This window comes from Neoarius graeffei, chromosome 25 (genome assembly GCF_027579695.1).
Source record: "Neoarius graeffei isolate fNeoGra1 chromosome 25, fNeoGra1.pri, whole genome shotgun sequence".
Classification (NCBI taxonomy): Eukaryota; Metazoa; Chordata; class Actinopteri; order Siluriformes; family Ariidae; genus Neoarius; species Neoarius graeffei.
Genome location: NC_083593.1, coordinates 1,490,953 through 1,507,525, shown reverse-complemented (window position 1 = coordinate 1,507,525; position 16,573 = coordinate 1,490,953). Strand labels below are relative to the sequence as shown.

Genomic DNA, 16,573 nt, shown 5'->3' with positions numbered 1-16,573 from the left:
TCTTTGAACGATGGGCGGGGCCTAGCCCTGCTTGCCCACTGACACGAGCCGCCCCTGCTGCTATCCTGACAAAAACAACATGAGAGAGAGAATGATGTTACTCCATCGAAGAGTAATCATAATATTATGAAAATCTTGCTGATTAAAGATTTTCCGGATCCTCCAGGTGAGCTTTATTCACTCACTCCGGCTGGAGTTAATTGACAGCCCACTGAGACTAAACACCGAAAACATCAGGGTTTCTTTCAGTGGCCAATTTGTCCAACCTCTGGTCTAAAGGTCAGAGTGGCACCTCATAGATCTCACACAGAGCTTCAGATGATGACTGACACTCAGACACTCAGACACTCAGAGCTCGATGGTGTTTCAAAGGAAGAATGACAAGAATTAAGAGTTAAACATTCAGGAGATAAACGAGTCACAGCATCTGAACATCTCGGATCAGAAATAAAACAGTCAAATTTATTCACGGAAAGAACCTGTGCACTGTTTAGTGACTGAAAGGAGACGACTCGCCATTTTGTCCTCAGTGGACTGGATTTTAACACGACAGCTTTCAGGTGAATTATAAACGGGCAGCAACTCAACAATGCTCTGCGTCACCTGTTCTCAATCAGGAAGATCATAAAGAAGGCCTGCAGAATGGGAGTCATTTTCCAGAGCAACCTGGGAACGGTTTCATCCTGCGTGAAATACGATTCAGCTCGTAATAAAATGAACGAATCACTTGGTCCCTGTGAAATGATGCACTGGAAAAGATGTGCGAGATCGCTGAGCAATCAGAAACATGACCTTCAGTGTCCTCCTGCTCGAAATCATCTTCAGGCTAAGCAAGCACTTTTTCACTTAGCTTGAAAGGAATGAAATAAAACTCATCACGACAGGTCGTTATGGGAAAATAACCAACGACGCTGTGGTGTAATGAAGCACAGTCACTGTCACCATTCCAAAGTTGATTATTTTCCTTAAACAGCATATCCTGAAGCGCTTTATTCCTCGGACACGACAGCAAATTATATTGATTTAGCAATTAAAGAACAAAACATTGTTTTTTTAAATCTGTGTACAGTTATGTTGTGGAACATTCACTTGTCCCCTCACTTTTTGGGGGCCATGTTACGGAGAAAGCACAATACAGTGCTGTGCAAAAGTCTGAGGCACATGCAAAGAAATGCTGTCGACCAAAAATGGCTTAAAAAAAATAATGAAATGAAATGTTTTAACATTAAAAAAATACTATAAACAGTAATCAGTGAGCCATAATAAATTAAACAAAGTCGGTATTTGGTGTGAGTCGACACTTTGCTTTAAAAAAAAAAAAATATCCGTCTGAGGTCCAGTGAGTGCAGTTTTACTCGGAAATGATCTGTAGGTTTTCCTGAGCATCTTACAGAACCAGCCGCGGTTCTTCTGGACACTTTGACTGTCACACTCACTTCTTCATTTTACACCAAAACCCAGCAGCCTTCATTATGTTTTCTTTTTTAATCTGAAAAGTGCTCTCTTATGGAATATGCTGCTCAGATACAAACTTTTTTTTTCCTCCAACATTTAATTTTGTGCTGGAAAAAAACAAACGTTTGTTTGCTAAGACTTTTGCAAATTACTGTAAACGCTTCCTGATTTCAGAAAAGTTACAGTTTTACCTCTGTTATAAAAGTGCTCACACTGGAGACTCCTTCCATAAAAAACTTTGTATCAGGAATTAAACATTTCTTTAATCTGGATCTGTGGACGCTGTTACTGTAAACACACACACACACACACACACACACACACTACTTTATATGAGCAACATTATTACATTACAATAACGAGACCGTCAGTGATGGCGTGGCTCACTCCGGCCCTGTCAAATCCAGAAGGAACGATCTAAAGTGGGCCAACTTGCGCAATAAATGTTGCGAGCTATATACAAAACTATATATACACTGTAGAAGCGATATCCACCCTAGGAATACCGACCTATTTACCAGAAAGAATCCAAAACGGCGAGGAATTGATCGAGAAGAAGCAATTTTTGTTGAACTGCTCATTAAGGATCAATTGGCCCATAACTTCATTAATAATTGTAATGATGCAAATCTGGGTAGAAGTTATATGCACCCAAGGTACCCCTACCTTCATGGCAGAAAGAATCAAAATCAGTGAAGAATAGAGGGAGAAGTGATTTGTGTGGAAACTGCTCATCAGGGATCAATTAATTATTCCATATCTTCATTATTAATTGCAATTATGCAAATTTGGGTTGAAGCCATGGCAGACCCACCTTCCTGACAAAAAGAATAAACATTAGTGAAGAACTGAGGGAGAAGAAATGATTTTCGTGAAATGTGGACAATGCCAGACAGACAATGGACAACACACGATGGCATTAAACTCATCACCTGTCGGCCGGATGAGCGAATAAACACACAACTTGTGTGTAACAATCATTAAATATAGTCCTATAAAGAGCTCATTACTGAACAGTAAAATTTTAACTTGTTTATAACCAACTGAACTCTCTAACTGTGCATTATACAGACATTAGCTTCCTGTGCATTTTGCACATTATAGGATGTAGATAATAGTGCTAGCCTGATTAGCATAAATACTCCAATCTTATAAAAGCAAATGTAAAACTCTTTGCTTGATTGAGACATGAGTGAAGAATTGAGAGAGTTAATTAAAAAAATTAAAACCCCTCACAGTCTCATAAAAAGGCTTTGAGAAGCTCAGCTTATTAACAGCGTGACACCACTACAGAATAACAAGGCTCGGGGATCGGGAGGTTTCTGTACGTCTGTCTACTGAAGCGTACTTCTTTTCATTTCCACTTTCAAAAACACTGTCAGAAAATGTCTGATAAAAAAGAAAGAACGAACCCTGATTCATTAAAGCGTGTTGAAGCGAACTGTGTGAAAAGACGACATCACTTCATGGTGGAGATTTTTTTTTCCGATGAGCTTGTTAAAGAAGTGACGGAACATAAAGCCGTGTCTGAGTTTATACACCGGAGCCGTCGTGATGAAGGTGGGACCTCTTCGACGTCGTCTTTATGTTTGTAAATATTAGCGTGTGTAATGATGCGGAGATGTGCCTCGTGTTCATTTCCATGCAGCTCTTCCAACACAAGCTGTTCACTCATTCCCATGATGCACTGAAGTGAATAAACACTCGTTTTCTCACAGCACGTTTCACTTCGCTCATACTTCGATGCTAAATTTCTATCTACAGCACATTAACAATCATATGATCTTCTTATAGATTACATACAACAGTTCTGCTCTACCTCGTCATTAATTACAGATCTTGCTGAAGTAAACCAGAAGTGATGTATTACCTTTGAGAAAATCTTGTTAATGAGTGTTGTTTTGGCCCACGTTTAAATTGGCGCCATCTTGATCAAGATTAGTGAATTATAAAATACAGCAGAGTCATAAATCTAATCTAGAGCGAGGCTTTGTGTGAATCTGAGACATCACTGGGGAAATTATCCCGGCTCTGTGAAACGGAGCCCTTAATGCAAAGCCATAAAGCAGCCTCTACAGGGCATGATGTAAATCTTAAATCTCCAGCTCTTTAAAGTGTATGGTTCTGATTTACAGCCGCTAACAGTAGCTCGGGGGGGGAAATGATTGACACGTCGCATGTCTCTGTCTCTCTTTATGTGATGTTCTGACTGTGTGGAGACTTTGGGTCTTGTCTAATCATGAAATAAAAGTTTCTTCTCACACACTGCACATTGAGCTCAGTGGTCTCCGAATTGCAGTGACTTGATTTGATAGAGAAGCGAAGGCATGACGGGGTCACGGCAAGGAAAAGCACACGAGAGCATCAGCCATGACGGTAATGAGTCACTGATATAAATCATGAAAGAGAATAAATAAACACCATGGACTTTTACTGCCATCTAGTGTGTATGGCACTGAGGAGAAACTGGTGCTGAAACATGAGGGATTTTCTTCTCAAGCACAGTCAAGTCTAAAATAATTGGCACCCTGTATTAAAAAAATATATATTTCAAGTACAACCCCGATTCCAAAAAAGTTGGGACAAAGTACAAATTGTAAATAAAAATGGAATGCAATAATTTACAAATCTCAAAAACTGATATTGTATTCACAAAAGAACATAGACAACATATCAAATGTCGAAAGTGAGACATTTCGAAATTTCATGCCAAATACTGGCTCATTTGAAGTTTAATGACAGCAACACATCTCAAAAAAGTTGGGACAGGGGCAATAAGAGGCTGGAAAAGTTAAAGGTATAAAAAAGGAACAGCTGGAGGACCAAATTGCAACTCATTAGGTCAATTGTCAATAGGTCATTAACATGACTGGGTATAAAAAGAGCATCTTGGAGTGGCAGCGGCTCTCAGAAGTAAAGATGGGAAGAGGATCACCAATCCCCCTAATTCTGCGCCGACAAATAGTGGAGCAATATCAGAAAGGAGTTCGACAGTGTAAAATTGCAAAGAGTTTGAACATATCATCATCTACAGTGCATAATATCATCAAAAGATTCAGAGAATCTGGAAGAATCTCTGTGCGTAAGGGTCAAGGCCGGAAAACCATACTGGGTGCCCGTGATCTTCGGGCCCTTAGACGGCACTGCATCACATACAGGCATGCTTCTGTATTGGAAATCACAAAATGGGCTCAGGAATATTTCCAGAGAACATTATCTGTGAACACAATTCACCGTGCCATCCGCCGTTGCCAGCTAAAACTCTATAGTTCAAAGAAGAAGCCGTATCTAAACACGATCCAGAAGTGCAGACGTCTTCTCTGGGCCAAGGCTCGTTTAAAATGGACTGTGGCAAAGTGGAAAACTGTTCTGTGGTCAGACGAATCAAAATTTGAAGTTCTTTATGGAAATCAGGGACGCCGTGTCATTTGGACTAAAGGGGAGAAGGACAACCCGAGTTGTTATCAGCGCTCAGTTCAGAAGCCTGCATCTCTGATGGTATGGGGTTGCATTAGTGCGTGTGGCATGGGCAGCTTACACATCTGGAAAGACACCATCAATGCTGAAAGGTATATCCAGGTTCTAGAGCAACATATGCTCCCATCCAGACGACGTCTCTTTCAGGGAAGACCTTGCATTTTCCAACATGACAATGCCAAACCACATACTGCATCAATTACAGCATCATGGCTGCGTAGAAGAAGGGTCCGGGTACTGAACTGGCCAGCCTGCAGTCCAGATCTTTCACCCATAGAAAACATTTGGTGCATCATAAAACGGAAGATACGACAAAAAAGACCTAAGACAGTTGAGCAACTAGAATCCTACATTAGACAAGAATGGGTTAACATTCCTATCCCTAAACTTGAGCAGCTTGTCTCCTCAGTCCCCAGACGTTTACAGACTGTTGTAAAGAGAAAAGGGGATGTCTCACAGTGGGAAACATGGCCTTGTCCCAACTTTTTTGAGATGTGTTGTTGTCATGAAATTTAAAAATCACCTAATTTTTCTCTTTAAATGATACATTTTCTCAGTTTAAACATTTGATATGTCATCTATGTTCTATTCTGAATAAAATATGGAATTTTGAAACTTCCACATCATTGCATTCTGTTTTTATTTATAATTTGTACTTTGTCCCAACTTTTTTGGAATCAGGGTTGTAAATAACGGCTCATGTTTGTGTTTTAGGTTTAAACACAAAGGGACATACTTTTAGAAGCAAAAGTTCTCTGTTTGTAGTGCAGTTTATTCTAGAAAACTATTTTAAATCTCCTTTACATTGTTATATTCTGAAATAAATCTACCAATTTTTTTTTTTTTTGGGGGGGGGGGGGGGGGGGGGGACTGTCCACTCCAATAATTAGGCAAAATTTCAGAGTTTGTTTCTGCAACTGAGCTTTTTCTATTTCATCCAGTGACTTTTTCAGACTTTTAAAACATAATTACTACAGACTTATTTGTGTCCTTTGGTCTTTGGAGCACTTTATGTATTTCTTTATATCCTTTACCTGATTAACTGGTTTCTAAACTTATTTTGTATCCTATAAATCTTCATTGGCATGGTAACTGCATGCTTCAGTTGCCCCAAAATACCCAAACCACCCATGACTTACCAACAGTGTTAGTGTCATGGATAAAGTGAAGCGGCCGGAGCGTGTGCATCGCATAGAGGTGGACAGTAATAAAGTACATTTACTTGAGTACTGTACTTAAATATGCTTTTTGAATATCTGTGCTTTACTTGAGTATTATTTTTGTTGGAAACTTATGATTAACTTCACTACATTTGAAAGACAAATATCGTACTTTTCACTCCACTACATTTCGATCAAGGTCCTCGTTACTATGAAGCAGCTTTGAAAGTGAATGTTTTTTTTCTTTTCTTTTCTAAAACGTTATTGTTTTTTTTTTCCACAGGTGACACTGAGAGCCGATCAGTAATCACTCGGGTTACGTCACATCCATAGACTGGATAAAATCAAGTTCAGTGATTTCTCTGCAGCGTTATTTGAACATGATTGTTCAGTTGATGGCAGAATGGAAGGAGGCAGTTCTTCTGGGGAATGCACGCACCCATGGCCATACCCAGAACCCATGTTTCAGTTTTCTGAAAGGAATAAAGATTCATTTAGTTTTAATTGTTTACTTTGTTTGCCTAAAACGAACCACATCACGGCTTACAAAAACTCACCGTCCAACCTGCGGAAGTATATTGAGGGATGTAAACGTTTTATTCCAAGAGAAAACTTGTAATGAAGTTGTCTGTGCTTTTAGAGCTAGTGATAACGTTGCAATAGTCTGGTTAGTCAAATGACTTTCGATAGATTTGCCCACACAGTTGCCATAGCCTTGTCCACGGCTAACATTGACATTGTTAGTTAGCATGTAAAAACAGAGTTACGCTAACATGAATAACATTAACTTATCTGAAGTCCTTTCAGAAATATGCTTTAGCATAATCTTGCCAAATAAACAATGTAGAAATCTCTCTTTTCTAGTAACATTAGCAACCCAATATGATTTTGAGTTTGAAGAGAGTTTGCTAGCATGTCAGGTGGAGCTTCAGCGCTACAGGTTCTACAAGCTCATCAGTAAATCCAGTCGGTTGCTTCAGAGGCATTAGGTTTTGTAACCGTTGTGGCAATAATACAACAATGCGTTGACAGAAAATGTACTTTTAATCATCAAGTATTTTAAAAACAAGTACTTCAATACTTTGACTTAAAGGAACAGTCCACCGTACTTCCATAATGAAATATGCTCTTATCTGAATTGAGACAAGCTGCTCCGTACCTCTCCGAGCTTTGCGCGACCTCCCAGTCAGTCAGACGCGCTGTCACTTCTGTTAGCAATGTAGCTAGGCTCAGCATGGCCAACGGTATTTTTTGGGGCTGTAGTTAGATGCGACCAAACTCTTCCGCGTTTTTCCTGTTTACATAGGTTTATATGAGCAGTGATATGAAACAAGTTCAGTTACACAAATTGAAACGTAGCGATTTTCTATGCTATGGAAAGTGCGCACTATAATGACAGGCGTACTAACACCTTCTGCGCGCTTCGACAGCGCATTGACATCTGAGCTCCGTATCAATGCGCTGCCGAAGCGCGCAGAAGGTGTTAGTACACCTGTCATTATAGTGCGGACTTTCCATAGCATAGAAAATCGCCACGTTTCAATTTGTGTAACTGAACTTGTTTCATGTCACTGCTCATATAAACCTATGTAAACAGGAAAAACGCGGAAGAGTTTGGTCGCATCTAACTACAGCCCCAAAAAATACCGTTGGCCATGCTGAGCCTAGCTACATTGCTAACAGGAGTGACAGTGCGTCTGACTGCGTCTGACTGACTGGGAGGTCGCACAAAGCTCGGAGAGGTACGGAGCAGCTCATCTCAATTCAGATAAGAGCATATTTCATTATGGAAGTACGGTGGACTGTTCCTTTAAGTAAAAATTTGACTGAACAACGTTCACTTATATTGGAGTAACATTTAACCAGTGGGCTCTGTACTTTGACTTAAGTAATGAAGTTGGGTACTTTGTCCATCTCTGGCATCGCAGAGTTGCTTTTATTACGGCTGAGGAGGAGGCTGTGAGGGGAGTTAAAAACAGAAGCTGTTATTTACAAAGAAACTTCACTTGAAGAAATTTCACCTTTATCATTCGCCAGTCAGACTGGAGAGAATGTGCGCATTATTTAGGTCCAATAGCACGACTTGTATCCAATGTCCCGCTGTAACACAAACAGCTTTATGGATCTTAAAGGGATAGTTCGGGATTTTTGACATGAATCTATATGGTATCCCCGTCAGCAGTGTTGTGCATCCACACTGACTTACCCCCGACAGTGTTCTGTGAGCCTAGATATTGTACAGTGTTGGTCAGTGCACAAGTAGTTCCGGCAGGTTTCCTGGGGTCTGCAAAGTAACACGTTTTTCTTCTCAAAACAGCTCGTGTTCGAATGAGTGATTTATTAGCATAACAAAACCCTTGTAGTCCAAAAAGTCACACCTTGTAATTGCTTGGGGCTACTTTCTCTCGATAGCGATCAGTGCGCGCTGTCACTGTTAACAGTTGTGTGCGAGCTAGCCAACAACTTTCATTAGTTGTTCGACAGTGTTTAGCAGCAGCAAATTGCTTTCCTCCTCAGTATACAAGTGCGCTTCCATGGCAGGGAAAAAGAAACTACCACTGCTGCCTATGTAGTGCCCTATTTATACAAATAGGAGTCATTCAGGATTCAGCCATGACACGGAGCAAAAACATGGCTGAATCCTGAATGACTCCTATTTGTATAAATAGGGCACTACATAGGCAGCAGTGGTAGTTTCTTTTTCCCTGCCATGGAAGCGCACTTGTATACTGAGGAGGAAAGCAATTTGCTGCTGCTAAACACTGTCGAACAACTAATGAAAGTTGTTGGCTAGCTCGCACACAACTGTTAACAGTGACAGCGCGCACTGATCGCTATCGAGAGAAAGTAGCCCCAAGCAATTACAAGGTGTGACTTTTTGGACTACAAGGGTTTTGTTATGCTAATAAATCACTCATTCGAACACGAGCTGTTTTGAGAAGAAAAACGTGTTACTTTGCAGACCCCAGGAAACCTGCCGGAACTACTTGTGCACTGACCAACACTGTACAATATCTAGGCTCACAGAACACTGTCGGGGGTAAGTCAGTGTGGATGCACAACACTGCTGACGGGGATACCATATAGATTCATGTCAAAAATCCCGAACTATCCCTTTAATCCACTCGTTCTGATGTGGTGTTGTTTCTATAGTTACAGCTCATTCCCAAGGACACAATGACACTCCACATAATCTAAGAATAATTTTAAAAAAAACTTTAACAAAGAAAATTAATAATCGTTGATGTGGTGAAGTTTGGAGAGATTTATTTCACATTAATGGAAGGAGACTCAGGTGTCGGTGCTTTGTAACAGTCATGGTGCTTTGTAGTTTCCCACAGTCTGCAATTCTTAAAATTAAATTGAAGTTATAAAGCGCGTAAAGATGAAGATTTCATTATGTTAAAGATTTAGGTGTCAGAATTAATTCAATAACAAAAAAACAACGATCATAGAAAAGCTTGGTGTTGGATGATCAACAAAAAGATTTCATTCACAAATAATCAGAAACACTGGAGGGTGCAGGAGGGTTTTGCTGTGAGATGCAATAAGAAGCTTTTTTTAACAAGGTGCAAAAATAAAAAGGTAGGTAATCTGGAGAATTCTGGATGGTTTACAGTCTTATGGATGGATTACAGAAGAAAAAACAGAAGGAAAGATGGAAGGAAGGAAGGAAGGAAGGAAGGAAGGAAGGAAGAATACTTTGCATCTTCTCTGTGAAGTGAAACGTTTGTATTTTCTTTTTAATTCTTTCACATCTCTTAAAATAATTCCGTGTCGACGAGTCACATGTTATGATTTAATTATTTCCATGTAAATCCTTACTTGCGTCAGAAGACAAACCAAACCCAAAGGTCAGACAAAGAGCGAAACCAGATCTCTTCAGTCACCTCCACGTACCTCTCCTCACCTGTCCAGTGGAAAGCCACCTGTAACGACACATCATGAATAGCAAACAAAGGACTGATGTCAACACAAGATCACATTCACTCACACTAATCTACCACAGCTTCGGATTTATATGGAATGAAAAAAAGTGTCCGATGTCCAAAAGTATAATTTATCACCATCATCCACAGGGAGAGTTGTTTCCTATGAAGGGAACAGAGTGCTGACAGGCTGTTTGAGCCTCAACAACAGATCTAACATTGATAGATTTTCTAAATGAGGTTTAATGAGTTGCACTGTGTACTGAAATTCATTTGCACCAAAGAGGATGAGAAAAATAACGTCAACACCGGCATGACACTCCAATACTGTAACACTGAAAGCCCTTCATCCATGCAAGGTTTCATCTTTGCTTGTTGGCAGGGGCGCCGCCAGAAATTTTGGGCCCCCCAACTTTGCCCACCCTTGTCACAATTGCACTATTGTCATTATTTGACTTTTGATAGTCCATGGACCTTGAGTTTGTGACTTTGTTATTACATTTTATGTATTAACCTACCAGGGACTAGATGAGAACTGGTCAGTGACTAATTCTGGTGCATTTACAATCACAAATTAAAATTCAAGATTTTGCCACATGCCTTCTTGTGCTAGGACAATTGGTAGTGAAATGTGTGATGTGACTGCTAAGCAACACTTTAATCTAGCAAACTATTAGCAACACTTTAATCTAACAAACTGTATATGGCGCTCGCTCATTAAAAACTTCAATCCTAAAGCATTTATGGGTTGTATTGCTGCTTACCTCCTTCTCCAAAGGGGGGGTTCAGTGGTTTGGTAGGGCGGAGGTCCCCCTGAGGCTGAATCTGTGCATATTTAGGGCACCCCATTAGTTATGAAACTGGTTATTAGCACTAGTTATTAGCACCAGCATAACGTAATACTTCATCTTGTTTATCACACAAGTCAGTTCAGTTATTAAAATGGAAAAAATGTCACTGTACAAACTGTAAAAGTGTTCTCTTGATAGGCTAATCCAACCACGTTCATACTGTTCATTTACCATTCGCTAATATTTTGAACACACACGAGTGATAGCTACCTTTCTTTGGGAAAAACTGAGTGACCAGTTGCCTGCCTCTCCGGTCCCTCTCAGCTTTCAGCTGCCTTTCTTTACGTTTTTGACAGCCACTCTTCATATTTAGCGATCATAGACTGTACGCACTCCACTGCTGGCTGGCTGGCTGCTGCACCGCGACACAGCAGCAAGTAGCGTTGCACTGATCAGCACACAGATTTAACGCATCGCGCTTCTACCAGAACCGGACCGTACCATTTCGCAAAAGGGGGAGGGTTAAATGACAAAATGTTGAAGAACTCAAGAAATAGACAATCTTGTTCAATTAGCTCATTTTACCAGATGGAATATTGCATTGTTGTTATTTCAAAAAAGTCTTATTAAAATCATTAAAAGCATATTATCAGCCCCTTAAAGGGCCCCATAGCAGTGCTGGGCCCCTAGAATTGTTCTAACCTTTCCCCCCCGGCGCCGCCCATGCTTGTTGGTAAAGACAACTAAAGAAATATTTGCCCAATAAGTGTTAATGTTCTTTGAAATCAGCCAGTACTGCGCGTCACACATGGAGGAATAGCATTACAGCGTTTATTTTTGTGGATCTTCCTGTAATATGATCCAGGAGTATGTAAGTGATATCAGCTGAAGATTTTCCACCATCTCAAGGAGAGTAAGGAAGAGGTGAAATGTGAAAAGTGAAGAGAAAGGCGGCACGGTGGTGTAGTGGTTAGCACGGTCGCCTCACAGCAAGAAGGTTCCGGGTTCGAACCCAGCAGCCGGCGAGGGCCTTTCTGTGTGGAGTTTGCATGTCCTGTGTGGGTTTCCTCCGGGTGCTCCAGTTTCCCCCACAATCCAAAGACATGCAGTTAGGTTGACGTGAGGCGGCCTTGGGCTGAGGTGCCCTTGAGCGAGGTACCAAACCCCTGACTGCTCCCTGGGCGCTCTGGGCTGCCCACTGCTCTGGGTGTGTGTTCACTGCTTCAGATGGGTTAAATGCAGAGGATGAATTTCACTGTGCTTTAAGTGTGCATGTGACGAATAAAGGTTTCTTCTGAAATCAGTCAGAAAAGGTTAGCGTTAGAAAAGGGTGGACAAATCAGTAGCTCAGGCACCTGGAGGAAGAAGCTGCTTCATTTTAGAAACCAAAATGAACTTTCTGGGTTTTGGGTCAAAACATAGGACCAGGCATCCAGTGATGCACCATCAGGAGAAGCAAACCAGCCAATCGTTTTCAAAATATTTGGGGAAATGCGCCCCCTGGTGGCCACTCATATTGGCACATTTTGCACTGATGGCTCTAAACCATCAGTAAACAGTACATCGCTGCCCCAAAACCCCCAAAGTGGGGCCCCTTCTTGCTACCGTATGACAGCTGGATATCGTAATACAGTCAGGTTCGCTACCTGTAACTGTCATACATGCAACACAACATTCGGCGTAACTGTCAGCACACACAGTGTAAATATAAAAACCTTCAGCCTGTATACTCACAGATACAAACACTGCTCATTGCGTTATTTATTTGAAATCATCATTTGGTTCTGTTGGAGCACTCGGTGTCTGCTTTCTGCATTTTTATAACCAAGTATCTCAAAGCCACACCCCTAACATCTATGTGTGGTGAGATGAACTGTGGTTCTTCAGAAAGAGCGCCTGGTTTAACCACAGTACAACAAAACAACAGACATTTTCTGCTCTAAATATGATCTCAATGAGCCAACATCTTTGCACATCATCCACTGAGAAAAGTCCTGTTTCGAGGATGTCGAGTCACAGCACAGAATGTGTCATCAGTTGTGCTTATCCAGCGTTCACACCCTAAATGTCCCTCAGAGTGCATCGGGGCCCCACAGAGTCTCAGACCCCCACTACAGGCATCGCATTCGAGCTTTCACTTTCCCACTGAACTGGCGAATGAACGTATTATTAACATACTGCATTCGTATCATTTCTTTTACAGTTAAAAGAGTTTCCAAAGTTATAATCAATAATAAAAGTGTGAGCAGGAAATCTATCATTTTGAAACCCAAGGCATGACTTCCTTCCTTGCCAATATCAAGTCAGTCAGTATTTATACCCTGGTTTAATTCCGACCTTTGTCGAACTGCACTAAATCCTTTATTTTATACATTTTGAGAAATCGCAGCTGGGCACGATGTTCCAGGATTCATGTCCCTCTGTCAAAGACAATGCATAAAATCATTGACCCAAGCTATCACCTTACCATTTACGTTAGAACTGAAAAACCTTTGGTTTAGTCACTGAAGGGCCGGTGTATAAAAGGTGTCACTGCCCCACAACAACACAGGAACAGTAGCGGATTGAGACAAAAAAAACTCTTCTTACATTCTACAATCATGAACAAGACCAAAGGTACAGTATCAACATCATAATCAATGACAGAAGACATCTAATATGTTTATATGGTTTTATTTACCCATCACTTGATTAAATAGAGCTTACATGACAATGATCAAAAAATGTTGATTAATTTTTTATAACAGCAGCTCTGACAGCAGTGCAGCCACAAATCACAGGATTATATGAACACATTCGTTGTAATGTTGTGTGGTGGACACGCAACATAACCCATGATGTTGAATTAACGTTTATGGAAGGAGTCTCCAGAAACAGAGAAAAGAAAGAGAAAAGAGGAGATGAGGGAACAACTAATTAGAACTTTGATACTGTAAGAGACAACGAGAACCGCCTTATAAAAAGTGTAATCGTCTGCCAAAATAGCTGTTGTACAAGAGGAATAAAACACTTCAGGATGTGCTGTTAAAGGAAAATAATCAACTCCGGAGTGCTTCAATAGTTTCATGACACCACCCTGTCACTGATTATTTTCCAAGAACAGCACATCACCGAGTGTTTGCACTGTAACACACCTGTAACAAATCTTTCAAAATGGTGTTTTGGCTTTGTGCTGCAGTTCTTCAGGTTTGGATGGGGATCTTGTTATGCTCTGTAAATGATTTACTGGGATCACCTCTGGCCTGCTCAGATCGCGATCCTACAGGAGCACAATGCTCAATTTCTGTTGAGAAACTTCTGGATCGAGCCATCCAGCATGCTGAACTCATCTATCGCATCTCAGAGGAGGCCAAGGCATTGTTTGTGAGTAAATACACCTGAGGTTCAACTGAGATTTTGGATGTGAAGGAGCTCAGTGTGGGCAGAACTTCATCATGATTACTGCCATCACAATGTCACGATATTAATGAAAACCTTTATCAAATTTTGATGAAACGTTATTTAATACTGCCTCTGTCAAAACCCTTAATGCTTCTTGTGTAGAACAGTGGGTTTCCTTGTCAAAAAAATTCTAAGTAGAAAACTAAATTTTAACCCTAAAACCTTTCCATGAACCCTGTGAAGAACCCTTGGCAAGAGCATAGTACCAGAGTTCAGCTCTCCATGCTGTTCGCATAAACCAAAGAAGGGAGACGGTCAACCACTTGATTCCACCATCAATTTATCTCCCGATTACAACACAATGAACAACAAGGTTAGTTTTGTTTGTTTAAGTGTTCCTCAGGACTGGAATCTCATACGACCTTCAGGAACCAACAAAAAAAATTTGCAGAAGCTGAATTTTTTTTTTTTTTACTGAAAAAAAAAAAAGCCAAGTTGATGAACATGTCAATTAACATGGGACTATACTGGGTGCTTGTACAGCATTGTGCCATGTATATACCATATTAATTTATTCATCTTCATCGCTGATTTATCCTGGTCAGTGTTGTTTAAATGTTGGGAAATAGAATTAGAATAGGAAACAGATTAACAATAAACAATTACAAATACTCGTCACATCAGAAAACGGGTTACACAAAACAGAAGAGGACCTCGTGCAGAACCTTGGGGAACCTCATATTTGTCCATTGCATGTTCAGAAGAATCATTACTTCTTCTGACGCACTGGTGACGACTGGTCAACTAGGACCGAAACCAAGCTAGTGTTACAGTGACCAGACTATGAGGGTTCTGATTTTAGATCCCAGGAGTGCCAATAAACCAGACTCTGATAGAAGGCACTTAACTCTCACCTGTTCAGATCTCTGCTCAGGTTGCATTCCACCTTTGCTAAATGTGTCTCAAGTGTCAGCAGCTTCCTGATGATTTGCAGGAGGAGATGTTCATCCCTTTATCGATATCCAATCATCAAGGTTATGGAGGCAACTCTTGCACGTCCCATCTTCTGCATGTCCCAACATCCAAAATCGAAATTCAACAAATTTCGGTAGGTTCCATCATTGCATTGTTTTTTCAGGAACCGGTCTATGAGAGACATTTGAGTTAATCACAGAGCATTAAAGAAGTTTTATGGGACTTACTGAGGAAATCTGCGGGTTCTTCATTGTTGCAGGATAAATGGCTCCTCCACTCGATCTTGATTCTGGTTCAGTTCTGGATCGATCCCCTGGCTGACCTGCAGGATTCTCTCGACAGGTACGACAATGCCCCCAGCTCCCTCCTCAACAAGACCAAGTGGATGTCAACCAAGCTGATGAACCTTAAGCAGGGAGTGCTTGTCCTTATGAGTAAGGTACGTTCAAGGAATCTGGGTGGGTGGGTAGTCTTTTCCTTGAGGTCCTAAAGCACCCTATGACCAAATGTAACCAAAGCAGCTGAAATTCTGCATTCTGTAACTGTTTCACTCGTATGCACAGATGCTGGATGAAGGAAGTCTGGAGCTGAAAGATAATGAGAGTGTGGTGCGCCATGCTGTTGTTCCTGCCATGGCAGAGCACATGCTGAGGGACTACACTGTGTTCTCCTGCTTCAAAAAGGATGCGCACAAGATGGAGACATTTCTAAAACTGATTAGATGCCGCCAAACACATCACCTGAGCTGCTCCCTTCTCTAACCATGTGAAAAGATCGATGGTGGGCTTTTGAGGGAAATGGAATTTCACATCCATGAATAAACATCTGAACGTCTAGATAAACTCTATACATTCACAATAAAGATCTGCAAATTTATTTTAAAATGAATGCTCGTCTGTCTGTAGTTTTTGCTGTGCTATTCCTGCATGAACTTAAAATGACGGAAAGTCTCTTACAACGAAAAGAATGTTGACTTCATGTTTCTATCCCACATGCATTTATCATCAATTAAAACTGAATGGTTTCAACTTCAACACTCGTATTTGGAAGCAATTTTGCCATCAGTAACGATCAGGCAGAAGAAAAAAAGTTTCACTGCAGCCTCCACCAGCTCTCACAGTGAATTGGTATTCATGTTGATTTGTCGCTGTCACATGTCACAATGAGTCACAGTTACTTGCCCCCCCCAAAAAAAAAAATTATATATATTTTTTATATATATACACAGTGGTGCTTGAAAGTTTGTGAACCCTTTAGAATTTTCTATATTTCTGCATAAATATGACCTAAAAGATCAGATTTTCACACAAGTCCTAAAAGTAGATAAAGAGAACCCAGTTAAACAAATGAGACAAAAATATTATACTTGGTCATTTATTTATTGAGGAAAATGATCCAATATTAC

The 16,573-nt window shown here is 40.6% G+C and overlaps 2 protein-coding genes across 2 annotated transcripts in view; both read left to right on the top strand.

Moving 5' to 3' along the window:
- The window catches only part of rps25 (ribosomal protein S25), a 389,269-nt gene that overhangs the window by 222,262 nt on the left and 150,434 nt on the right, over positions 1–16,573 (top strand). The window lies entirely within an intron of this gene.
- smtlb (somatolactin beta) lies at positions 13,855–15,929 on the top strand. Its single transcript, XM_060909248.1, has 4 exons — positions 13,855–14,175; positions 15,188–15,301; positions 15,428–15,607; positions 15,732–15,929. Exons 1-4 carry the CDS (start codon positions 13,966–13,968, stop codon positions 15,927–15,929), a joined length of 702 nt encoding a protein of 233 aa, XP_060765231.1. The 5' UTR covers positions 13,855–13,965.